This window comes from Gymnoscopelus microlampas (genome assembly GCF_963454915.1).
Source record: "Gymnoscopelus microlampas genome assembly, chromosome: 11".
NCBI lineage: Eukaryota > Metazoa > Chordata > Actinopteri > Myctophiformes > Myctophidae > Gymnoscopelus > Gymnoscopelus microlampas.
This window is the reverse complement of record NC_139948.1, coordinates 20,100,213-20,126,783: the sequence shown is the minus strand read 5'-3', so window position 1 is coordinate 20,126,783 and position 26,571 is coordinate 20,100,213. Positions and strand designations below refer to the sequence as shown.

The window sequence follows — 26,571 nt, the reverse complement described above, 5'->3', positions numbered from 1 at the left end:
CTGCTGTGACTGTGGGGGTGACAGACAATTAGGGTACATCAATAGAAGGAAGAAAACTAGTGTGCATAAAGATGTTTTTGTACCTGCTTTGGTGTGTGGGCTCTACTCTTTTTTTTTAACTGAAGCCTCTTTAGCCAGCACCCACCAGTCAGTCGATGTTCCCTATCCTATACAATGACAATTGATCATAGCAGGTGGAATTCTGGAATCTTTCTATCATTCAGTTTCGCAAAAGCCACAAAACGAGGCAGGACCACTCAAAGGGAGAAAGCAAAACACCTCCATCCATTTTACATGAGCAGAGATTCTACGGTTTATTTTGGGAGGGGAAATGCTGACCCTCTTCAACACTGCAGCTACAGCAACAAAGTTTTCCCCACTTTTGTTAACACTTGTATATCAAGACGTTTTGCCGAGGATAGGGGTGGTGGGTGGGGGTGGGGTGTTAATGCTTACAGCGTAGAATGCTTACCCAAAAAAAAAGAAAGAAAGTTACAAAAAAAAGTCACATATTATCAACATTTGTTAATTTTGATCTAGTATAAACTAGTGCTTTAGAATAAAAAATAAAAAAGCCATTACCCATTGGTCCCGTTGTACTGTAGGGGCAGTAATCTTGAACTACTTGCTATAGCAATAATCAATAATAATGTAATAGCAGGCCTACTATGACCACTGCAGAGCACTCATCTTTTTTTTATTGTCTTTTTTATTTTATTTTATACAAATCATTAGAAAAAAATTTAAATGCTCATACAGTATGTCCATTAAAATGCTTACAAATGGGGCCAGCGTTTCCATAATCTAGAGATGTTCCACAAACATGGTTGGCGGTATTGGTGAGCAGGAGAGCACTTGAACAAACATCAGTCTTTCTCCTCCTAATAATCCTTTGACTTGTTAATAAGCATAAAAACAGAGGGTGAAATTTCCAAATCAAGCATAAAAACACTAATGATATTCATGACTTTCTGTCACACTATATAATATCGATGGGTAGCTATGCAAAAATGGCAGCGCAAACGGTTTTATGGGCCTTCATTTGGACAAATGAAAAGTCCAAAAGGCCTTTCATGAATTACCGACCTATTTCTCGGTGTGACACTCATCCACAATGTCTGTCTCTGTAAACTTATAATGGGAGTTCAGAATTTGCGGGGGCCAGACAAAGGTCCTTAGACATTGTGTTCCTGTAAAGTTCCAGCACAGAAATCCTGTCTCCCGAGGCAGTACACATTTCAGTCAGTCACAGTAAGCCACCGGCAGCAAGTTCCTTTGAAAACTTTTACTGGTCTTTCAAAAGACAGGAGATAAGTGGGAGTCTCACTTTTACATCCACGGGTCCTTTACTTTAGTTGTCACTTTGTTTCTCTTCATGTAGAACCAGCGGAAAGTTGTCTACATCCGGCACACCATTGCGAACAGTGAGTTTGTGGCCCTTCACCTGATGTTGTTCCTTCCTATTGTAAACAATGATGGCAGCACACTTGTCCCTCAAACACTCATACAGAGAGAGATGACAGCAGAAAGGGAGGAGACAGGAAACACCAAGATAAACTGAGCCATTATACATCAGCACAACTGCAACCATTCATCCCACATCTAGTGCAAAAACACACACATACGTGAATTCACTCAAATGACATTGGTCGAAAAGAAAGAAAGACTGGAGAAAGGCAAAACAGAACACTAAAATATGCAGAGCAGACCCAATTTCTGTCTAGTGGAGTGAAAAGGCAATCTCCAGATTTTCTCATTGAATAAAAGGGAACAGGTGTTGGGCGATGAAGCTCCATAGAACAGCGTCTTGTTCAGTGCCCCAACCCTGCCAAAAACCTGGATCCCAATAGACCAGGGAGGGAGGGGAGAAAGGGGTGGTATTTGGGCTAAATGAAAATCCACAGCTGTGGCTGGCAGCGATTGAGAGAGTGAATAAGACAAATAAAGAGGGAGAGAAAAGGATACTGAAAGTCGACATTTCATTACACCTGCTATTTTCTCCCCGGAATGCCACCGTGAATGCTAATGTGGCGATCACTTTACTGAACGGATGGCAAAAAATGCACTTTCACAGTTTCTCTTTGACTTTCACTTCTTACGGGTCGGTTGCCTCAGATGTAGTGTGTGTATGTTCATTTTGGAACAAACCTTAAAGGTTACCTTGCCGCTCAATGCTGCCGATCACATGGGCAATGTCACTCTACTTGAGGATTAGCTGGTAGCAAATAGACAATGCTATTAGATATGGGATGACGGTGACCTCCCACGAGAAGCAGGCTGCTCAAATGTTAAATCAGTGCATGGTGTGTAGATGAGCGGCATGTGTGGAGCTGAATACTAACCCCCATTTGTCATAGTTTTTCTATGCTGTCAATAATCCAATATTGTGGATTAGTTGCCCTCGAGGTTGTAGGTCAGACTGGGTGAATCAGCCAAAGGACAAAAACGCTGACATCCTCCAATTAAATGGGAATGAAAAACAGATCTAATCAAATCAGAGCAGGCGTGCAATCCCCACTCTCTGTCCACCATGGCACAAGCCTGCAACACTCAAGCAGGAGAGCGGAAGTGCACGAACGTATGCTCCCGCGACAGTCTTCGTTAATTGACTAATTAAGTCGTGTATGATTGAAATAGACAACAATGGTATTAAACTCCCGAAATAGAATGTGTTGGTAGTAATTAAGTGTGTCCCTTCCCTCTCCGCCTCGTTCAATTTCAATATGAGGAAATGAAACAAGGTAATTTAGCTGGGAGAGGAGGTCAGGAATTCTCGTGAGTTGTGAGTAAAGCCAGGAGAAGTGGGTCGCCTCCACTTTCGTTCCATTTGATATCACGTCATATGTGTGCCGACCGCATATTGTGTTGGCAAAGACAAAAGGATTTTGTGTGCTCACATCAAATGACGCAAATAGATTTCCTTGTGAACTACTTGTAAAACTGACTTGAAGGTAGGGCAACAGATAAGCGACCTCAGATTCTTTATTGTTGATTGAGATATTCACATTCTACGGCAAATCTAGACAAGAATATCAGTGTTTTAATATAATTATATGGAAATTACTTAAAATTTGATATTTTCTTTTACATTGCAGTAGTGACATCACGAGTGGAGGAAGTTGCTAGTTGTACGTACTGTATAGTCTGTACTTGGTATGCCTTATCAAGGCATGTACTGTTATTTCACATTAGTCCAATTTCGACTAATGTCTAATATCTGTTGCCCCGTCTTTAAGCCTGAGCTATGCTTAGTTGCGCGCATTTTTGAGATTGCAGATCTGCTATTTTTGGTGCAAAGCACAGATGAATAACTAAGTATAACTTACACCTTATTTTCACGATGGCCCACAAAATAGCTACCTCTGTTCGCTTTTTATCGCTTGCTTTCCCTCTGTCTTTCATGAAATTATCACTGTCTCACATGTGGGGCATGCGTTTTTTTAATACAACTGGACACTGTGAGTTCAACTGTCACTGCTCTGCTCGCCTTTGGTAAAACAGCCCTATTGACAGTACACAGCAGACATCTTATTGGCTTAGCAAGGGGCAGAGCTGTGTATTTGATATACTAAACTCACTCCATCTAAACACTGACCTTCATTATAACAGGCTAAATCTAACATAGTCAGGGATAACAGGATCTCTACTATCAATCATAGCATCATTAATTTCAGATGTACAAATGTTTTGGACACTGGTATGAGACCAAAGTAATATTTGAGACTGTCCCCCTCTTTGGATTTCCCCTAATGGCATAGAGAACTGTGATGTCGCTACCTTCTATCAAACTTGATGATTATCTCATTCTGTTTTCATTTCTCTCTGCATTCTCTGTCTTGTGATGCGTGACAGATATACTATTGAAATGCAAATGGTCCAGTCGTGTGGAGGATCTTGGTGAGGGAGATAGTGGCTGCCCTTCACAGCTCTGATCATGAAATCAACGTGTTTTTTTCCATTTTCAATTAAGCTTGTAGACCCCACTCCAACCCCAATCTCCCTCCATCCATGCATAAGCACCCATTGCAGGTCGGCAAATTAATGCAGCACCTAAACATATAGGAGGTTCATAAACACACACACACACACACACACACACACACACACACACACACACACACACACACACACACACACACACACACACACACCACAAAGTTTATCCATGTGTACCTCCTGTAATTCCCCATAAATTAAAACGTGGCACTGAGAAAGTCTAAATCATGACCTCACCCAGTTCAGTGTTCAGTGCCACTGCTCACAGTCCCCTAACACTGAATGAAACATAGACATTTTCACTGAAGTGTAAAATAAAACATCGGGATGGCTCTCATAACTTCAGCACGGTCCCACAGACCTGCCTCTGTTTACAATACTCTATACACCTAGCATGCCTAAATATCCAAAGGCAAAAATTACACCTTCCTTTTTTCTCTCCAAGTTCTTTGAATGGTGCAAGCCAGCCAGTCAGGAACACGAGTATGGTAGCTCTATTTCCCGCATTTCACTCTTAACTCCTCTCTTACAGCTTCTGCTGTGCGGAAACACCTTTCCAGTAGTCGAGGATGTCGTGCAGGTCCTCGCCTTTGGCGAACTGCACCTTTTTGCGGAGGGCGTTCCCGGCCGTGACGTAACAGGACTCGTCGCGCTGGCCCTTGCGATAGGGGCGGAAGCGCTCCCAGATGCGGAGCGAGCTCTCAGAGGAGTACTCTGGGCTAGAGGAGTAACCCGAGTAGCTGGATTGGTGGCGGGCAGGCGAGAGCTGGGAATAGGAGGCAGCGTCCCTACGGGAGCGGGTCAGAGGCTTGAGGAAGGAAACCCTCTGGGCTGGGGAGCCCTGGTGGGAGCCCTCATAGTAGAGTGCTGGGACGGAGTGGCGGTGTTCCGAGCAGTGGTAGTCCTGCTGTCCTACCTCCAACTGCTGCTGCTGCTGCTGCTGATGGTGGTGATGTTGTTGCTGCTGGTTGTCCTGATGTTGGCCACCAACACCACCACTGTCGCAACCACCACCACCCCCTCCGCCACAACCCCCGCTCCCCACTAGAGGCAGCCTCTCCATGGGCTCCCCGCAGCCCACGGGGCTGGCCCGCTCTGGGTACTGCTGCTGCTGTTGATTGCAGGAATCTGGGCTCCTGGGTTCTGCGACGTCCAGGCTATAAACCCTGGACGCTCCGCGGTCCCGGTCTCGGCCCATGGAGCCACAGGAGGTGGTGCTAGGCTGTTTCTTGACTGAATTCATCACCACAGCTGCATCGGCACTCATGTGCCGTTGTATGGGACGGACAGCTGTCGCTGGAGGGGGGGGCCTATAAGGGGGACTGAGCACAAAGCCACCACCACTGATCCCTGGGCGCTCAGAGAGGGTGGCATTGAAGGCTGGGAGTGGAGGAGGTGGGGGAATCTTATTAATAGGAAGGACCTGGCAGGTCTCTGTCAAGCTCTGGGATTGAGGGATCATGCCACGGGTGAGGGAGGAGGTGCTGGTAGGGGGAGGTGACGTGGGGGAGACTGTAGGGTTAGTGGAGGCGCCTGATGCAGCGACTGCTGCAGCATCCAGCTTCAGTGCATCAATGCAGTTGTTAATGATCTGGTTGACCTTGTCCACCTCCATGGCAATAGTGGAGATTTCCGATGCAGACCCTCGTCCGTCGTCATCCGAGTCTTCCCCGATATCTGTTCCGTCATCATCCCTCAAATCGTCCCCCCTCATCCCTCCATCCCCCATTCCCCCAGTCCTGACATCCATGTAGTTCCCTTTACCCAAGGCTTCGGAAAAAGCTGTTGCCATCTTCTCCACCTGTGGGATGGAGGAAAGTCTGGAGGAGCTGGTGTTGGCTGAATGGAGCATGCCTGAGCTAGAGGATGCGGACATAGGTAGCTTGCCTCCATGGTGGTGCTGGTACTGGTGGTGTTCCCTAGACTGCTCCTGGAGCTTGTGGACGGCCGACGGGTCATTTCCCACCGCAGCTGCCACCTCGGGCCCGTAGCGCATCTCCAAGATGGTTTTCTTGACACATATGGACTTCTGCTTCTCATCGTGCATCCGTTTCTTACGGAGGCAATAGTAGACCACGCCTAGGATGATAAGCATGCCAAACAGGCAGCCCACAATAGTCATTATGTAGTGGCTGGTGGTGGAAGGCGTGGGAAGCATGTCGTCTGGGTTCTGAGTTCGGGTGGCAAACTGGAGGCAGGTGTGGTTGTAGCGTTGGGAGTTGCGGATGGATGCCACACAGAAGGTGTAGTTGGTATGGGGCTTGAGCTTGCTGAGGGTGATCATTTCCTTTTTGTTCTTCAGGTTCATGACGTCAGACACGTAGGTGTGGTTGTATTGGGTTAGAATGTACATCTTGCTGTAAGGCCTGGGAATCTGCACCAGGAGAGAGGCAGAGGACAGGGAGACATGGTGGAGCTTGATGCTGGGGATGAAGCTGTGCTCAGTGGATGACGACGAGGTGGTAGGCTGGTGGTAGGGCCCCACACCACCAAACATCTCTGGCCCCATTCCAGAAGGGCCATCCAGATCCGGTGGGAGTGAAGTCATTCCCGGAATCAACACTCCATCTCGGCAGACAGAGGATAGGATGTTCTTGGCATTCCGACCGGCATGCCCAGCAGCAATGGGACTCAGAAGGGGATAACCAAACATCTCCCTGGGGGTCTCACACTGGAGCCGGTCATAGGTGTGCGTAACGTTGTTGAAGGACTCCAACCAAGTTAGGAAGACATAAAGATCGCACCCACAGTGGAAAGGGTTTGCCGCAAGTTCGCATACCATCAGTCGATTGAGAACCGTGAAGGTGGTTGGGTCGATGCGGGCAAGCTTATTTGAGGACAGGTCAATGCTGTTGAGGCTCGGACACTCCCAGAATGCATTGGTGGAGATGACCTCGATGAGGTTGTGCTGGAGGAAGAGGCACTGCATGCGCCCCAAGCCTCTCATCATGCCCTCCGTCAGGTTGGTCAGCTTGTTGTAGCCCAACTGAAGAACCTGAAAGCAACAGGGAAACATCTTTAGAACTTTGTGTCACTTGACCTGGTTTGGTCAGAAAGGAAAGCTAACGTGTAACATCTGGGGAAATTAATGAGATAATGAGACTTATGATTTTACTTTTCTGTGGTTGTTGTGCATTTGCTTTCTTATCTGAGTCATCAGAAATATGCTCACAATCATGTGTATTGATTTAATCTATAACTCATTTACCATCACTCATATTGCAGTAATTCAGGTTGGCTACAGTATATTCATCATGTTTTTCTTCAGCACTTTTCCTAATGCAAGTGCACATTGTGATAAAAGCTTTACCACTCCAATGAAATGTGTAAATTACACTTGAGGCACAGTTAAACTAATGTTACAAGCATCATGTTTTATATTATTATGTATTATTAACATATTTTACACCCTGGCCAAACCACATCACCTGCTACACTCACAAGATTAGAAAGTAACTGAGGATAACCTTCAAGCGTTCATTGCTAAAATTGGGTGGGAAAAAATAGGGTAAAAAAATAAAAACAAGAAAAAAAACCTGCATTGCAGAAGCAAAATCTCTAGGGTGCCCCTTCATAAAGAGACAGTGATATGATTTGTATCCAGTAGGCGTAAGCAGCTGTTCTCTCCGCCTTTCTAGCAACTACCTGTTCCCCGACAATCGGTGGGCGGACACCTCCGATCGTCTGGCAGCATGAGACTAATCACCTGTAGGTTGGCTTGTCCTGCGAAGGCTCCATCCTCGATGTAGCTGATCTCGTTCTTGGTGAGGTTGAGGTCCGTCAGGTTGGTGAAACGGTACATGGAGGTGAAGAGCACGGCCTTCAGCCTGTTCTCATTCAGCCTCAGGTCGTGGACCGTGTTGTTGATGTGCTGCGGGATGGTCTCGTACGGCGGCTGGTTCTGACTGCAGATAGCCAGCCACACGTAGCCTTTGTCCCCCTCAATGAGCCAGCAGTCCCCTTTGACCGTGCCGGGAAAATGGAGGAAGAGGAGGAGGAGGGAGGGGAGGATGAGGGAACAGAGGTAGGGGGAGGAAGGGAGAGAAATGCTACCCATGGCGAGATGGGGGGAGGAGAAACGAGAGAGACTGAGACAGAGAGGGGGATAATAGAAATGAGGGCAGAGGAAAGGTGGGACAGGCAGAAGGAGAGGAGAGGAGAGAGAGAGAGAGAGAGAGAGAGGGGGAACAAGCTAAGGTAGGTAGGAGCGATGTACAAAAAGGAAAAGGGTCTGGCTTGGGTGTAGAAAAAAGGAGGGGGGCAGGACAAGTGGAGTCACAGCTGTATGGTCATCATGTTGTTTAACAGGGGACCCACGTTGTGCCACATCCTGTGGGACTGCAGTGTGGGATGACACAGCTTATCCTCATACTCTCTACTTGGACGTCAGCTCTGCTTCACTCCACTGGACGGAATGGCCGAGTCCTCGGAAGAACGGAAAATCTGTCGAAGAAAATAGGAAACATCCATGAGAATAAGCACAGGAACATCCACCCATAAATAGATGTGTAAATATAGAACACATCACTCCCAGCTAGTGGTTCTCAAACTTCTCTCACTTACAGTATGCCCCACTTTGAAACATTTGGAAAATGTTAATGTATGTCACGGGTCTTTATCTGGATGCAGCCATCTTTCGACACCCCCTGCAGTTCTATGGCACACTTGTTTTCAATTTCAGTCTTGATTAGATTTCAAAGTGGGTTTGCGAAGTGGGGTTCCCGAAAATAGCCAATCTACAAGCTTATAGATTGTTATTGCCTGTTTAAAAAAATATATATATATATATTTTTGAAAATGTGTGAAAACATTAGAAAGGTACACTATCATATGATTTTACTTAGTGTTAGTTAGTTTTGTAAACACACAATACAGTTTCAGTTAGTTTTCGCTTTTTGCAAAGCCTTGTTAGTTTTAATCAACTATAAGCCTGGCACACATGTTCCACCCATTTAAGAAAAGAAACACAGAATTTTGCCACGCCGATACAGCAGCGCTCAAAGCACCATCACACGGCAACCATAGAAAAAACAACAAAAAGTATTCGATGGCAAATTAGAAGTCCTTGTATTAAAAAAGGAAAAAAGAAAAAGAAAACTCATGAGGTTTACTACTGTATATACATTATGGAAATCTGTGATATTTGCATTATAAATCTTTCCCTTACCCACTCAAGGTTTATATAGCTCAAGTCACGGATTAAATACGGATTAACTAATCCCTTCAAAAGCAGCACTTTATAGCATCACTCTCATTCATAAGCTCCGGGATATCATCCAGGAAGATCACAGAAAGGTTCCAAACTAAGTAACGCACTGATGTGTGCTACCACGGTACCACTTATTGTGTGAGCAAAATCTCTTGTTGTGTGTGTGTGTGTGTGTGTGTGTGTGTGTGTGTGTGTGTGTGTGTGTGTGTGTGTGTGTGTGTGTGTGTGTGTGTGTGTGTGTGTGTGTGTGTGCGTGTGTGTGTGCGTGCGTGCGTGTGCACGTGCGTGCGTGTGCATGTGCATGCCTGCGTGTGTCTGTGTGCAAAAAAAGCATGTGCCCAGCCCACACACGCGTACAAAAAATGCACATGCATGTGTGTGGGTGGTGGGAACAGATTGCACCTATCCCATCCTACAGTACATCATCGCTGGCACAACACTAACTCTATGCAGTCTCAATCACATCCATCTACCATAGCAGGTGATTGAGTAGAGCAAAAAGGAATCTGAAAGACAAATACCACCCCAATAATGGACTGTTTGTGCCGATGTGGACGCGAGGCAAGCGCCCGCCGTGTCACAAGGTCACCACAGAGACACACAGCAAGAGGTTTTTCTTTTTATTCTTCTTCCTCTTTTTTTCCCCCTGAGGCTGTCAGAGCCCTGAACAATGACAAAACAAGGGAAAAAAACTGCCTGGTCAAGCACCTTCAATCCTTTAACACCTCACAGAGCACACCGTTTTGTGTTCTCTTTTCCTTTTGGGACAAGCCCCCCACATTTTTTATTTGCACATATTGTACTTCAACTACTTGTGGTAGATATATGCATATCCTGGTTGCTAAATTATTATTATTCTCCCTTCAATTTACAGTATGTACACTCTCCATTTCTGCGAAACGTTTTGCCTCTACTTTGTTTTACTGTACCTGTATTATATTTGATCCATTATTACATTATATTTTCATTGTTAGCACAGCCAGCAGAGCATATCACACCAACATTTGGCTGCTTGTACCTGTATAATTGAATTACAAATCAACCCCTTTGAAGCTTTGAATCTTGAATCATTCATTGTAAGACTTTCTTGCATAAAAGTGTTCCCTATGCAGGGAACAGAAAACTTGTCTCTGTCCAAATGTCATTGGTCTTCACATCACGTTAAAATGTGCATGCCTCATTGCCCCAGCAATGCCCCATTGTTCCTTTTGCCCTCCCACATTAACCCGGCTACTGTCCCCGTCTTATATTAGGTCATTGCTCTTCACCTATTTCATGTACCTGTAAGCTGTGGTGGAAAAAGGTGCATTTACTTTTTGAAGGTACTTTTATCTGGTATTTGTCACTGTATATTTAGATACCAGTGAAAAGAGGTATCTGCATTTAGCCCATCCTAAGTAACAGGAGCAGAGTCTTCCTCAGGGACACACATCGACACATTGCCTGGAATTGAACCTGGGACAACGAGGGCCTCTGGCTCCACTCTCCACAGGTGGGCCGGGCTTTCTAACCAATCAGCTATGATTATTTCCAGTTTTAAATACTTTATGTGCAAATAATGTGTAGTGGAGTACACATGTAAAGACCCAAAGATTATACTTTTTACTCCTCTACAATTATTTGACTTTGTTATGGCCATTTAAAGTGCTAAACGCATGTGTTCAATACAAATGTTTGATCTGACTATTTTCATGGCAGAACAGAACATTGGTGCGGATTGGAGCATGTGTCCCCTGGGGGCCCCTGACGTAGCCCCGGAATATATTACAAGGATGACAAGGTATAAATAGAGAGAGAGAGAGAGAGAGAGAGAGAGAGAGAGAGAGAGAGAGAGAGAGAGAGAGAGAGAGAGAGAGAGCGAGAGCGAGAGCGAGAGCGAGAGAGAGAGAGAGAGAGAGAGAGAGAGAGAGAGAAAGTAACTGCCACTGCAGCTGCTGTCCGTGGTCCTGAAGTAAAGGCAGCTACTATCCATGGTCCTGAAGTAACTGTCACTGCAGATGCTGCAGACGTCCGCAGTCGACCCACCCTCTAGGCATTTTTTATATAGGATTATTACTATTACATACAGCACATACTTAACATACATGAACTGATTAAAGATGCTGTGTTATTATAAGCTACCCAGCAGCACATAAAGGAATTAAAATCAGCTGCAACATTAAGATGATGGATACATTAATGCATGTACAATTTGCTATTCTGCATAATGTGTCCTTTTACATTTGGTAATAAGTATATTTTGATGTCATTACTTTTGTAATTTAACTCAGCAAAAATGTTGAACGCAGGACGTTTATTTGTAACAGAGTATTTCTACATTGTGTAAAATCTGAGTACTTCTTCCACCACTGTCAGTAATTCTTTCCTCAGAGTCAGACAGAGGACTTTTACGTTATGTTCTATTTCAACCAATCACATGCAAACCGAGGCATTATTAATCACCCGAAAACGCTGACAGCCGATCGTCTCCACTGACAACCCTTGTCATGACACCCCGCCCTGCTAACACCTAGGCTTTCTCTGCCATCTGCATGCCATTTGAAATGCAGTCAAGTATTTACATAAGGAGCGGATTAGCAGCCGGTCGTGATCGTGACAGACAGTCTTCTCGTCGGCTTGGCAGCAGAAAAGACACACGCACACATTCACGCATACACAGTACACACAAACACGTATTGCCACGTACTCTAAATCCCTCACTGTAGCCATGACAATATGCACTCTCTGCAGCGTAAACGGTACAATTCTCAGCCTGAGTATACAAATGTAACCACATGGACCTGTAGTGGTCCATTGGTATACACTCTCAGAGATAAATGAATACTGAGGATTTTAATGTGTATCTCTGTCTAGCATTCTCTTCTCTTCATTCCTTCTCTCCAAAATCCCTCTCCCCGATATCTTTCTGCCTGTCTTTCTATTCCTCAGTCTTAACCCAATAAAACCAGGAAAGCATCTGTCATTTTAGATTTTAGGGTTGGCTATTCAAAAATAGCAGATATACAAGCTCACAGCGCATCTCTTCGTGCCCCGCTGCGAGCTTGTACAGGCCTGCTATTTTTGAACATTTTTGAAAAATCTTAAAAGTGTTTAAAATTTAGAATAATTTTGAATTAAAAAAAAAGTTTGAGAACTAACTGATTTAGAAGGCATTTGTAGAATCGGCCACAGGTCTTAATGCGTTAAATCCCTCTCCTGTGTCTGTTTTTGTCTAACGCCCTTAACACTCACTCCTTTCACCCCAACATCCCACTTAAGAAAAGTTGTCTCTCAGTATATGGAACAGGCCCCGTTTACCCTGCATGTGTTCCAAATTCCCACATATCTCTGATTTTGACAGGAAATTGGATTCCAGGCTATTCCAGGCCAACCTCCCTGGAGGTTCCCAGCCAAGAAACCTGGTCCATTTATTTCCTCTCTCATTACAGCTGGAGAATTGTAATACCCAAAACGTTTTTATAGGTGGTACACTATCATCTGGATATAATGTCTGATAGCATGTCTTCCCTGCTGTGGCCACTTTAAATGGACCGTTTAGCAATTTCAAAGCAGTGGTGGTGATGTAACAGACTATGGATGTCGACTTTGGGCACTGTGGTGTCGGTGATGCCTGATTTGAGCAGTCACACCTGGCCTGAGACAAACTAATTAGACTCTGAGCTGGATGTGATCATGACGACACGCTAATCGATGCACGCGGGGCACAGTCACACAGATGCTTCAGGAGCGTCCCATTCACACTTCCAAAATGCTGCACCCGACACTCCTAGCCCTTGTGCTTGGAGTGTTGGGTGCAGCATTTCGACGACAAAGCTTTCAAAGTGTGGAGTTCAACAATGGTGAACTTTGCCCGGGAGTCAACCAATAGGAAAGAACCGTGCCTGCCGTGGGTGACCCCACTTAGCAGGCATTTCGCTTGTAGTTTTCTTTCAGTGAGCCAACCACTCCAATGTAAGTCAAACAAACCAAACACCACAAAACCGCCACTGCCCACCACCTGCAAGACAACATGGTAAATTGATTGTGTCTGACACCTCGGCAAGCCTTTGCCGCAGCGCTTTTGACGCAGATGTGTGACCGTAATCAGCCATCCCCTCTGTCCTCTGTCATGACAGCACATTTCTATTTGCTCTGGATTGTACCAAGTTGCCCTTAGTCTCTACAATAAACATCTGCGTCCCTTTCCCAGGTCATCAGGTCCGGCCTGTTCAGGTGCTAGTATAGCAATTTGTTTGCCACACGCCACCTCAGTGGCTTTGCTGAGGGTTCCTCTGACATTCAGGGACACAGTCAAGTGGTACAAACATGTTTATCGTAGAGAGGACAAGATGGAACAAGCCAGAGCAGATGGTAATGTCCTGTAATGACAGAGGCTCTCTCTTGATAATGTTTGGGGATGGATGGTCAAAAGCGTTGTAGAAAACGCATGCTGAGGTATCAGACACGTCAATTAAACATGTTGGTGAACACGGTTCACAGTTCATTTGCATTTTCTGTGATCAAGTTTTTATTTTATTTTATGTTCACTAGCTGGAGGATTGAACAAGCATGTCAGCTGCACAGTACTACTGCCATTTGGCAATTCCAATGCACATTTGAACAGCCCAACAAGGGGTTCTTGCCCTGCTAGTGGTCCCTGGAGGCCATACTGCTCCTTACACCGTACTGGACCAAAGTGGTTTGAACCGAATGACATTGGTCAGAGCCACATCACTCTCACTGGTGGGGTGCCAGAGTGGGGTGCCACAGATGAGGTCATGGTCCCTGAAAGGGTGGGTTCATCTTCCAGGAAACATGAATACGCTCAACAGGTTTTATGGCATTCCACCCAAATTGGGACTAAATGTTGGACGAACCGTCCATCCGTCCAACAGACCAATCAACATTGTCATCCTTTGAGCCTGATTAGCAGAGTTAAAAACGACAAGAGAAGCAATGTGATGGAAGCATGACAGCAATGAGGGTGAGAGTCAGAGGGACATTAATTAAGGCCACCTTTGTCCAAAATATACATTATGTCAAAAATAATTCTGAAAGGACTTTTCTATATACTAGTAGTATATTCCAGGTTCCATTCAAGAAAGACTTGAGATAGGAAAGGGAGAGATAGAGAGATAAAGTTGTGACAGACGTCAAAACATTAAAGCCAGACACAAAGCAGATGGAGTTGACAGAGCAAATGTAGATTAGTTATTGCTTAGATATTGCACATCCTCATGCAACAATTGTAGAAATGGGATGGGCTGCTGTTATACAGCCTATAGTTCACAGATTATTAAACCTCTGTAAATGTGAACCATATCCTAGTTGTGAAGTTTTACAACTGTTACACGGACAGACAAAGGGAACTCGGCGAGACATGAATACTGTAGGTCTCGTCTCCTTTCTCATCTCTAATATTTGCATCTCTCATCAGCTGGGCAAGGTCCAAAGAGGTCTGCTAATGTTCATTCACAGAAGCCCCAGAGGCTGCATAGCAAATACAACTCTACGAGTTGTAAATCCTGATTCCTGCATGCACCATGCGTGTACCACCTGATTGCATACTGTACAGCCTGTATATATATAATTTGGACTCACAAGGCCCTGAAGTGGTCGCACACACACACTGTAGTCTATTCTGCTGCTCCTTCACCTGCCTCCCTCATGAGACGTGATCTAATTATTATTTTCATTTTTTGCACTCCACATAGTGAAACCCAACGGATCCTGTAGTAGTGGAGGTGGAAGCGTAAGAGATGTGCATGTGTGTGTGTGTGTGTGTGTGTGTGTGTGTGTGTGTGTGTGTGTGTGTGTGTGTGTGTGTGTGTGTGTGTGTGTGTGTGTGTGTGTGTGTGTGTCTGTGTGTGTACTGTATATATATTTTTGAGGGCATAATTGCATAACTGGAAGTGTGGTTGGTACTCGTATACGTGCAGGAGACGGAAAGGCCTGTCTCAGAACGGGAGTTGCATGACTCACATAGCGCACTGATCCATTTGTAAGCTAGGCATGAGAATGGTGAATACCCGAGGGTATACCCATTTTTTTTCTTTAGAGAGCACATTTTTAGCTTGTACCTGTGGAGGGAAAGTGGTTGCAACCTAGTTTGAGAAGGTCACGCTACCATACTGTGTGTACTGTAGCTACCAGGCTTATGGGTCACATAATAGTGGCAAAGGATGTTTAACTTCCCGGGTGGGTAACAAGTGAACAGGTGGCGGTGGGGTATAGCCTGTTTAACCAATTAAGGCCTGAAGCCGATTCTACAAATGTCAAACCGTTTTCTGAAAAAACTCATGTTGCTATATCAGTGGTGCTCAAACTTTTTCATGTCAAGGACCCCCAAAATGATATGTATTTGGCTGCCGACCCCCCCCCCCATCTCAAAATATGTTGTTCCAGGGACCCCCTAGAAGCAAAGAATTCAGTCAAAAATGTCCGCTTTAGAAAATATACATATTCAAAGATATTTAAAAAAAAATACCAGATCTGCAAGCTCTTAGTGACGCGCTATGAGCTTGTAGATCTGCTATTTTTGAATAGCCAAAGTATGAAATAATGGTGGAAGTGGTTCAAATCTAAAATGACACAGACGTTTTCCCGGTCGTAACGGGTTAAACTTCCTGGGTGGTGAACACGTGCACAGGTGGCGGTTGGGTAGCCTCAGGTGTCTGCCTGTTCCACTTGTGCGCGTTCCAGGCCGGCGCGAGGCAAAGACAAATGCGCTTGGGTCAAAAGTCTTATCTCAAGGGTGACCAACCGACGCATAACACAATCTAGCCTATATATTTTCCTCTTGGCTGCTGCATCCTCAGGCCTGAGGCCAATTCCTCCGTTTTATTGAATTAGGAAAAGAAAATAGACTCCGCTTGGACTTAAATGTGCTATCTTCACTTGATGATTCAGCTGCTATGACATGGTTTTATTCATGACTGAACTCTTTACACCGTAGCAGCTTTTTCAGCCTAACGCCTAATGCAAGGAGTTGCTCTGCGAGCCAGTCTTACAGTACGTGTCAACCTCAACACATGTACATTCCTGAATGTTAATTTAACTCTGACAGCTGTTTAAAAATGCTGCATCAAATGCTGCTTCAAATGAACACTCAGGATTTTATGAATCGTGTGATACAGTACATTCTAGGGCCTTAGCTTGCAATTTTTTAAACGCTATGCTGATGCATTATCCTTCATCAAGAGAATACAAACTTTACAGATGTAAATGCCAAAAGAAACTAACAAAAAAACTTTTTGCATAATCCATTTTATTCAAGAGCAGTCTTTGTTCATTACATCCTGTGAGCAAAAGAGATTCTTAATGCATGACTTGTAAGCAGTGCTTCAGTTAAACTGAGCCCTATTTTTCGGGAGTGGAAGATACAGTATGCAACAATACATCAATACCATTTCAATTCATACAGAGACTATTTAGTGGGACAACAAAGAAATGGAATGTGTTTGTTTTTAATCGCTCTTTTTTTTTGCAGTGCACAGCGCACAGCGGACATGGACAGGCTATGGTTTGCATTACATTGTTAAACAGACCTAGGTTGCATCCCATGACAGTTATGAGCGTTCCCACAGTCTAAAACCACCAGAAGTTCAACATTGTGTTTATCAGACACAAATGATCGGGATTTGCTATGTGTGAATAAAAAGCGTGCTTTACTATTAGCCCATTGGTTATTTCAAAACCTAAAAATACAGGGAAATACAAATGTATTACAGAAAAGGTTAGGTAGCACTTTATAATAACTATAGAGCTCAAACTAAATTTCTCAAATTGGCCTGTGGAACTCCTGTCTCTTTCAGGAGAGCCGAGCTCTATGTATCTCCCCTGTAAGTGCTACTGTTATGCATACCCGCCTCTGGGCAAACGCGGAGTCACATCACGGCAGCGATAAACAAATACAAATTCCCACCACACCCCTTTGGCTCACACAATCCATATCTGGAGTTGCCAAACATGCACCACTCACAATGATCCCCCAACGCTGTCATGGAATTGCTGAAATGATGATTGACAGTGCCAATTAACTCAAATGCAAACAGAGTAGGATGTCGCTGGATGCCTTGCCATCAGATGTGTGTGTCTCTTCCGCTTCATTAGGCACAATGAAACTCCCCTTGCCTGCATTTTAAGTGGGCAAACATCAGCAGTGACAGCCATTTGCAATTGGGTCCATATCTCATCTATCTTATCAGCCCCATTCGGAGCGGGGCCATTATCAGTTCAAATGGAAGTGTCCTTAGCAGGACCCTGTGCAAAGCCTCAACATGCAACCTTTTGATATTGATTCAGGGTTATGTTGTGTTGTGTCGTGTTTACGATTAGCTATCAATCATCAGCATCAGAGTTGAATCAGACTTTCTTAAATGCAACAGTGAAAGGGAGGTTGTGGCATTCTGCAGTAATGGAGAATTTTACAAGGTTGTAAAACACGGGGAGGCACTTGGGAATAAAATGACACGGTGAGTTAACCACTTATCCACTTATATTATACTTAGTTGACCAGGGTCCCCCAGGGCTCTATAGTAGGTAGGTCCGGTGTAGTAATTCCCTCTACAGCACATCTTTTCGCTGAAAATAGCCGATCTATAAGCTAATAGAGCTAGTATCAGCTATTTTCACAGAATGTTCACCCAAGAATAGGGACATTAGGGTTATGTTCTATGTCACATGACAAGTAGCTAAAATAGTTGATAGCCTTGAGTTCAAGCTTGTATATTCTCTCATTTTAAAAGATTTGTCAGATCATGACATGCCCAAAATAGGGAAACCAGATTGAAAGTGATTAAACATCAGGATAGCCTTTCCAGTTACAGCAATTTATTGTGTGGCACTGCAGTTTAGTTTTGCTTACGCTAATTTAGTGCTGGTCATATTTTGAAGCATGCTCATTGTTTCTTTATGCTCTTATGTTTCTATATGCTCTGCATTTATTTGTGTTTGTGCATGCTCCTAATATCCCTGTGTGTACAGTACTTAAAATGTGTGAATGTGAATTTACGGTATCTCTAGTCCACACTCTGGAACACTGAGATTTCCTCAGGCAACAATGTCTGTTTTAAAGAGACCTCTTAAAAAATACATGAATGAATGAATAAATAATAAAAGCATAAACTTAAGAGAAGTGAGGAAGACTAGCCTAGCATTGATTTAGTGGGGGAAGTTAGTATACTCTACCCCTAACCCTCACATCAACGTTCCCTGGATAAGAAACTGAAGCCTAAAATGCAGTGTTGCAATTAGGGTTTATGCTAATTCACGCTCCAGCAGTGGAAGATGTTACTTGTACTATAGGGCGGCCCCAAGGTTTGAATAAATTAGTATCCAATTGATTTCAACTGTGATCGGTTCCCCACTAAATAATTGTGAATGTTCTAGTGTTTTTGTCCAACCCAGTATATCTGATGCTGATTGACTGAAGTAGAAGTTCACTTTCTCCACTGTAAACGGTGGAAAACCTCAGAAAATCCCCCCCTCCGAGAGGAAGAGGACAATTGAGGGAGAGAGAAAAAGAGAAAGAGAGAGAGAGAGAGAGAGAGAGAGAGAGAGAGAGAGAGAGAGAGAGAGAGAGAGAGAGAGAGAGAGAGAGGATTTTACAATTGAGAGAGGCTTCAATCGATTCAAAGGTTAGATCCAGGCAAGAAAAGCTGAAAAATAGCGAGCTACAGTAAAAAATAAAAAATAAATAAAGAATAAAAAAAAGGACATTTAAGGGGAGGTTTGTAAGAGGCACAGAGTTGTCTATATGCATCTGTTCTCAATGCGTTCAGTCCCAGAGCAGATTGGAAAAGGTTCAGCCAACGTTGGTTGGACCGAGGTTTGAACCCGTGAGCCTTCCGGGTCGAATGTCCACAAAGCAATCAGTGGGACTCACTGCAGCCTCATGGTATTTACTGTGGCAGAGCTGGATGTTGCTATGGTAACTGCTATGGCAATGAGGTTGGATGGAGTGTTGCGTTGATGGCCCCTGGGTTTCAGAGTGTGACAGTATTGGGGAATAGACACACACACACACACACACACACACACACACACACACACACACACACACACACACACACACACACACACACACACACACACACACGCAAGGATGAACACATACAGATTATGTAATTACACAGTATTTGGCTGTAACCTCAATATCTGACCATGCTTACTTTGAGACAAACAGCTGTCTCCTAATGACAAACATAACAGGCAATCGACCAGCTTCTATTGGCAGTTTGGCACGCACGCACGCGCACACACACACACACACACACACACACACACACACACACACACACACACACACACACACACACACACACACACACACACACACACACACACACACACACACACACACAGGTAAATCCAAGATTTTGAGGAGTGTGGACCAGTGGGACAGAGACCTTGGATAACCCCCTTACGCACTGACGCACACACGCACGCGCACACACACACACACACACACACACACACACACACACACACACACACACACACACACACACACACACACACACACACACACACACACACACACACACACACACACACACACACACACACACACACACAGGATGTAGCGTCAGAGACCACAGAGCTCAGTTTGTGTCCCTGGCATGTGACTGAGTGGCCGTGTTCTTCACAAACAAGCCACCATCTCAGGAGATTCATCTGGAGCCCCCCCCATCACCCCCTTTCCTGTTTCTCAACTACATTTTCTTTATATATCTTTTCTTGTACCTTGTAACCTTGTATGTTCAAAACCATTCCTTTTTTATTATTATTACAAATAAAATAAAATAAGTGGAGGTACCCGATCTACAAGCTTTGTCTGTTACGATCTGCTACTTTCACTACCTCACTCTTGTCTGATGAAGTAGGGCATTCATTTACAAAAGAAAAACAGTTGAAAATGGAGATACAAGGTTTCTGCCCAACAGCGATGATATCTCTTCTTCCCTGCTTCTTTCCCGTATCAACCCCCCCATCCTCCACCTCTCTCTCTCTCTCTCTCTCTCTCTCTCTCTCTCTCTCTCTCTCTCTCTCTCTCTCTCTCTCTCTCTCTCTCTCTCTCTCTCTCTCTCTCTCTCTCTCTCTCTCTGGCCGCTGTAGAGTCGTTCCATGTCCAACCCGCCCTAGTATAGCTCCTCTGTCTGTCTTTCCTGTTCTTGTAGCAGGCTGGCTCCCTGGTGTACAGTCAGTGTAGAACAGAGCATTTGGGGATATGAGCAGAACAAAATCTTGCCCCTCGACTTCACATGGGGTAGAGAGAGAGAGAGAGAGATAGAGAGAGAGAGAGAGAGCGAGAGAGAGAGAGAGCGAGAGCGAGAGAGAGAGACACAGCTCCTCTGAGAGTTTCATTGTGTGTGCGTGTCTGTGCGTGCGTGCGTGTGGGTGTGTGAAATGAATGGTTTCTCGGAGGCCGTTGAGACAGTTTGTGAGCGACTCAGAGCAGTGGTACCACAGTATCTGTTAAGCACCACTGAGCAAAATGTCACTTCCTGTCTCTGGCAGCGTTCATCATCAGACGCCAGACGAGCATCTGGTCAAAGTTGTGTGCGTGGGCAAAGTGAGGACTTGTGCTGGATTTTTGCTGAGCTTCGCTACTTTTCAAGGGGTGTTTTAGAGTTACAATAAGGTCCTTGCACACAGAGTTTGATGCAATGTTCTCAATGGTCAATCAGTTGCTAACGCATCGGAATAAAACACAGGAATTCTATCTAAAAAACGAAACAAATGAACAAACAACATCGCAGCCACTTGTCGGACGGACATTTCAGAGTAAGTTATGCAAGAGGTCAGGAAGGACCCTTCATTTGTTCACACAAATGGATGAATTAACGCTGAGGATTTGATTTGACTGTGTAGTGGTGCTTCTTCAGCATTGTAACAGTAGGACACTTTGGATCTACAGTATAAGAGGGTCCCACCCGTCTGTCTGTATGTGTGTGCGTGTGTATGTGCGTGCGTGCGTGTCTGTCCGGTGATAATCTCATAAACCGCAGGACCAATCCGCACCAAATTTCTTGTGCACACTAACTTAAATGTCATTATGGAAGTTAATGAGGCTTGGATTAGGCTGAAACTTTACCCAAATTTGGAGTCATGTCATTGATACATCATAGGTGACAGACATCACAGGCTGGCCACATGAACTCTCAGATCCACAAGGGAGCCACACCATTCCCATTTGGATCCTGGGATCCACATGATTAAATTTGTATGCCTTTGCACTGTAGGAGCCTATAAGAGGGTCGGGTCTGTGTGTTGGCCTGTCTGTCTGTCTGTGTGTCCGGAGCTAATCTCGCAAACCGCTGGAGCAATCAGCGCCAACTTTCTTGTGCACACACACAGCCAGTAGACTTACTTAGTACCTTAGAAATTGTTTTCTCATATGTTTTATACTACACTGACTTCAACTTCAAGTCAATGGGGCTTAGTTCGGACGGAAACCTTCCCCAAAATGTGGAGTCATACATCATAGATGATATGTGATAGATGACTAACGTCACAGGCTGGCCATATGAACTCTGAGATCCATTGGAGCCACGACGTTCCCATTTGGATCCTGAGATCCAAATGATTCAATATTTATTATGCATTCCTGTATCATAAGAATTGCAGAAAGAAAACTTGGGGAGTAAAAAGACTTTATTAAAAGTTTATGCAAACACGGACTATATGATGCTGTATTCATCAATTCAATAGCGGCTGTGATCGACTAAGATGCACGGTAGGAATTCTCTGGAAGATGTGTTTTTTATAGACCTGCGATTTCTCAAGTGCTTCCACTTTAAATGTTGAAGCTAGGCCACACTGAGACTCAACACGGCATGGGGTAGCACAGTTTGGGTTGGACAGGAAGCTGATGCACGCCATGAGATAAACCAACTTTGCATAATATTCACACTGAGCTTAGCTGGACCAACTCAGCAAAAACAAAAAATGTCAGTACTGTATATATGAAAAGTTTTCTTTGACTATGTCCTATGGATATGCTGACACACATATATGGGAGCTGTACACAGTCAAATCTGTGACTCTGGGAAAATAAAAAGTCTTGTGATTTGTGGTTTTTGGATTAACTGGCGGTGGGGATTATGTTTTCACTCAATGAGTCAGTCTGTCTGTATGTATGTGAGAAGCTGATCTTGAACACAGCTGGACCGATCGGCATGAAACTTTGCATGCAATTTTGAAAAGAAACTAGACTATCATGCCTTAAAGGGGAAATCCACCCATTTTCAATATTTAACTATGTCATTAATATAGCATAAAGGAGTTGTGTGGAAATAAGAAAAAAGTTCCCCCCTTTCTGTGTTGCCTTGAACTGGAGGATTGATTTTGGGTTTAACATTGCAAATTACAACATGATGACTCATCGTGTTGTAATTTGCCATGTTAAACCCAAAATCAATCTTCCAGTTCAAGGCAATACAGAAAGGGGGGAACTTTTTTTCTTATTTCGACACAACTCCTTTATGCTATATTAATGACATAGTTAAATATTGAAAATGGGTGGATTTCCCCTTTGATGTCGCAGGAGGCAACAAACGCACCTCCAATGTCACAGTATTCATTTATAATATCGTTGCTGTCCGGCAGGAACCAGCTAACTCCATTTTTCCACTTTTGTATTTTTTCCCATAAATCAGTGCTATTGAACACCCTTTACGTCTGTGTGTTGGTAAAAACAAATATTGAAGCAATGAAAAGTATTAAAAGTGCTTCTGACAAAAGCAGCTAACTCCATTGGATCCTCAAACTTTCTGCTAAACCAGCGAAGTCCAGCAAAGGGGGGTGGAGTTAGCTGGTTTTGCTGACTCCAGGCTCCACCCCCTTTTGACCTCCAACCTCATTGTGAGCTTGGAGGTCCATTCAGCTGTTCTTATCAATGATGAACAAAACCTCCTAACTCCATTTTTTTTTTTTTTTTAATTTCCTGAAAAATGAACATTTTGGAGTTAGCTGGTTCTTGCCGGACAGCAGAGATATATTGATGACATGAATGCCACACACACAATAGCCTAATAAGTCTTACCATCTGATGAGGATATAGTATGGATACAATCTACTGTAGCTGTGTCCAGACTAGATCCATTCCCCATTCCGACGTAGGAGTGATTATGTTAATCCAAAAGACAAATTTCCCCTGAGTAATCAATAAAGCTCTGCTCCATAATCTATTGGATATAGTGTTCCAGTGTGCCCTGGATTCCAGCATCATCTTTTACCTCAGTAAAGGTGAGCAATGTTCAATAGAAAAGGCTTATAATATCGTTTTCACGTTTTTTTTTTGCCTACTTTTTGGTCGTGGGGTTACAATTCTCATTACACATGAAAGCATTACTTTATTAACGTTCCATCATGCAATTGAGGGACTCGCTTCCAGACAGAAGTTTAACTTCTTCAGCACAGTGAGGTTGGTTTCACGTCGGGTGAAGCCAGTTTGAAGTTGTACATTTTGTTGCCTTTCATGGTATTAAATGCGGGGCGTTTAACAATGCAAATGATCTACTTGTGAACGCGCTTCTCAAATACTAATAGCTGAGATTCATCATGCCATACACCTGCAATACACACAAATCGCACGTCAGATTGTGTTTAGCGAGTATACACAACACTTTACACCAGTGTTGTAAAGTACATTTACTCAAGTACTGTACTTATAGGTACAATTTTGAGGTACTTTTACTTTACTAGTATTTCCAATTGTCTATACTTTTACTTCTACTCCACTACATCTCAGAGGCAAATATTGTACTTTTACTCCACTACAATTATTTGAAAACTTCAGTTACTAGTTACTTTGCAGAGAAATATATGACATTATAAAACATACATTAACCACTTTAGCCCTATTTTATACCTAGGCTATTAGAAAATAGCCGATCTACAATAGCCGATTGTAGATCTGCTATTTTCAAACATTTTAGTACTTTTACTTTTGGTACTTTAAGTACATTTTGATGCCAATGCTTTTTACTCAAGTAAATTTTGAATTCCGAACTTTTACTTGTAACAGAGTATTTCTACAAAGCAGTATTGATACTTTTACTTAAGTAAGAAATGTCAGTTATTTTTCCACCACTGCTTTACACACAACATTTGCACACAATTTACGAACAGCTTAGTGAATGAGGCCCATTGTCTCTAGAGTAATGCAATCAAGATGTATCAGTCAGATTTGACATAATTCCATTCCAATTTGGCGTTTTCAGCACCTTCTAGTGGTCACATTTGAAGCTAGAGTGATACTGAATCCCTAATAGACGGACAGACAGACTCATTACAATGGTTTCACATTCATGCTTCACTTCGCTCGAATCATAAATGGGGCAAAACAGTGGAGAAAAGAATAAGAAAAAAAGAAAGAAAGATAAAAGAGCAAAGTAAATATAGAGAGAATTGGGGAAATATCAAAAGAGTCAACGTTTGATCATTTCCTTCTCATTGGTCCCTTCCTTTAATGTATTTCTGGGTTAAGGAGAACAGAGGCAAAGTTACAGATGATGAAAGTCAAATTGGCCCAGATACACATGAAGATTGTGAAATGTCGAATGTTGGACAAGGGGAGCGAGCAGTAGGCCTACAAGCAGGGGGAACTTGGAAGGAGAGAAGGAGAGAAAGAGGGGGGTAGAGAGAGGGCTTTAACTACCTCTCCCAGGCTTGATCTATAATTCATATCCCATCATCATGACAGCCGTGTGAAGATCTTTTCAAGTTCCATCTCCTTTCTTCACTCACCACCACCCCTCTCTCTCTCTCTCTCTCTCTCTCTCTCTCTCTCTCTCTCTCTCTCTCTCTCTGTTCTGCCTGACCTTCTCAGTCTGGTTGCGCTCATGTCTGCCTCTGTGTCTTCAGATCATTGACATTCATAGCTATCTGCGCAAAACATCGTACCCATTTCCTGGATGGTCCACAGGAAGAGGAAGTGATGCAATGTGCGCAAGCAAGTAGGGCCCCAGGAGGTCCAAGGCAAAATGCAGAGCAAATCAACTAAGCCTCTTTCAAGTTTTTAGTTAGTTTGCAAGTGTCCACTACCCCCATCACTATGGGCATGAGGCCAGTCAGATGGGCTGTTGTGTTTTGGCTGAGTCCATCGGATAGCGGGGTGGCATTAATTGCTCCTTAAAGTCCAAGGAATGGTCTTCATTGGCCATCTGAAAATGCTAAATGCCCCGCTCCAGACCAAACCTGTCTCCTCTGTGTCGTTCTACTGCTATGCCAACAGAATGCCCTACCAACAGTCATAAAAAAGTGTGACTCCCTTACCCTCCATCAAAACCGCTCTAAAAGATCACCTACAGGTGGCTGCAATTTGTAACTGGCCCCTGTAAAAAGTCTAAGCTTATCACCCGAAATAATAACACCCCCCCCAACACACTATAGTACTTGGGCGACTTCATTCTTTATAGATAAACTTTATTTTGCCATGCTACTCCTCACACATACGCTCGAGCCAAATCGACCGGCTTTACCAAGGATCGAGTGCTTGTTTTTTGCTCTAACTATACAAAGAGATACTTTGTATAGTTCAATTGGTATTAATTTATTGGTGAAATAATTTTCCCCATTGACTTATAATGCGAAGACTTCCATTCAAGTACTTTTTTTCCCTCGGAAACCGTAAGGGCTACAGTTACAACACTTGGAGGGGAGGTTCATAGTCCTGTGGCCTATATACGAAAAAATAATTACTCCAGTTGGCCTCATAGTGGCGCTATAACAGCCCACTTTACGTATCTTAATTGATCACTTTGAACTTTAAAGGGGTTGAGCACTGAGTTGATTGATTGGGCCATAAAAGTGTAAACTCGTTCTGTGCTTGTTAGTGCTCTCTCTAATCAATTAATGCATCATAGACAGCCATCACTTTGATGTCTGTCGGGGGGGGGGGGGGGGGGGGGGGGGGGGGTTGTACACACACAGACCAGAAATCTTACATAGTCTTAAGAAAATACTTATTTTGTTAGGAACTGATCCTCTGACCAAAATAACATATCAAACAACCCAGAGCTCTGCCTGTTTCTGATGTAGTAGTACTTTACATTTAGATCTACGCTTCCTCTGTTATGGATGGTGGTTAAAATGCTCGCCCTCCTGAATCTCGTGTACCCTTGCTGGCTTTGGGATTCATTCTGCCAGATTGTTCCTCTGCAATCTTCCTGTGCACTTTACATTTTTACCGTCTATCTCAATAAAGAAAAGAAAGAGCCAAGAGGGTGGTCTTCTCCATTACAGATATCTGAAATGGTACAGTACTTCTGCCATGCAGTTTCTCAGGCTAATTATGATCTTCACACTGGCCGTAGGCCCATCTGTCTCTGACTTAAATTCCTCAGCGAGTGAAACAAGTGGAAGTGAAACAAAGTTAATCC

The 26,571-nt window shown here is 43.8% G+C and overlaps 1 protein-coding gene across 1 annotated transcript; it reads right to left on the bottom strand.

The window, feature by feature from the left end:
• Positions 1–4,522: 4,522 nt before the first annotated feature.
• Positions 4,523–8,053, bottom strand: elfn2b (extracellular leucine-rich repeat and fibronectin type III domain containing 2b; the record flags this gene model as incomplete). Its single annotated transcript, XM_084070655.1, has 2 exons — positions 4,523–6,991; positions 7,703–8,053. 2 exons carry the CDS (start codon positions 8,051–8,053, stop codon positions 4,523–4,525), a joined length of 2,820 nt encoding a protein of 939 aa, XP_083926781.1.
• Positions 8,054–26,571: the final 18,518 nt, after the last annotated feature.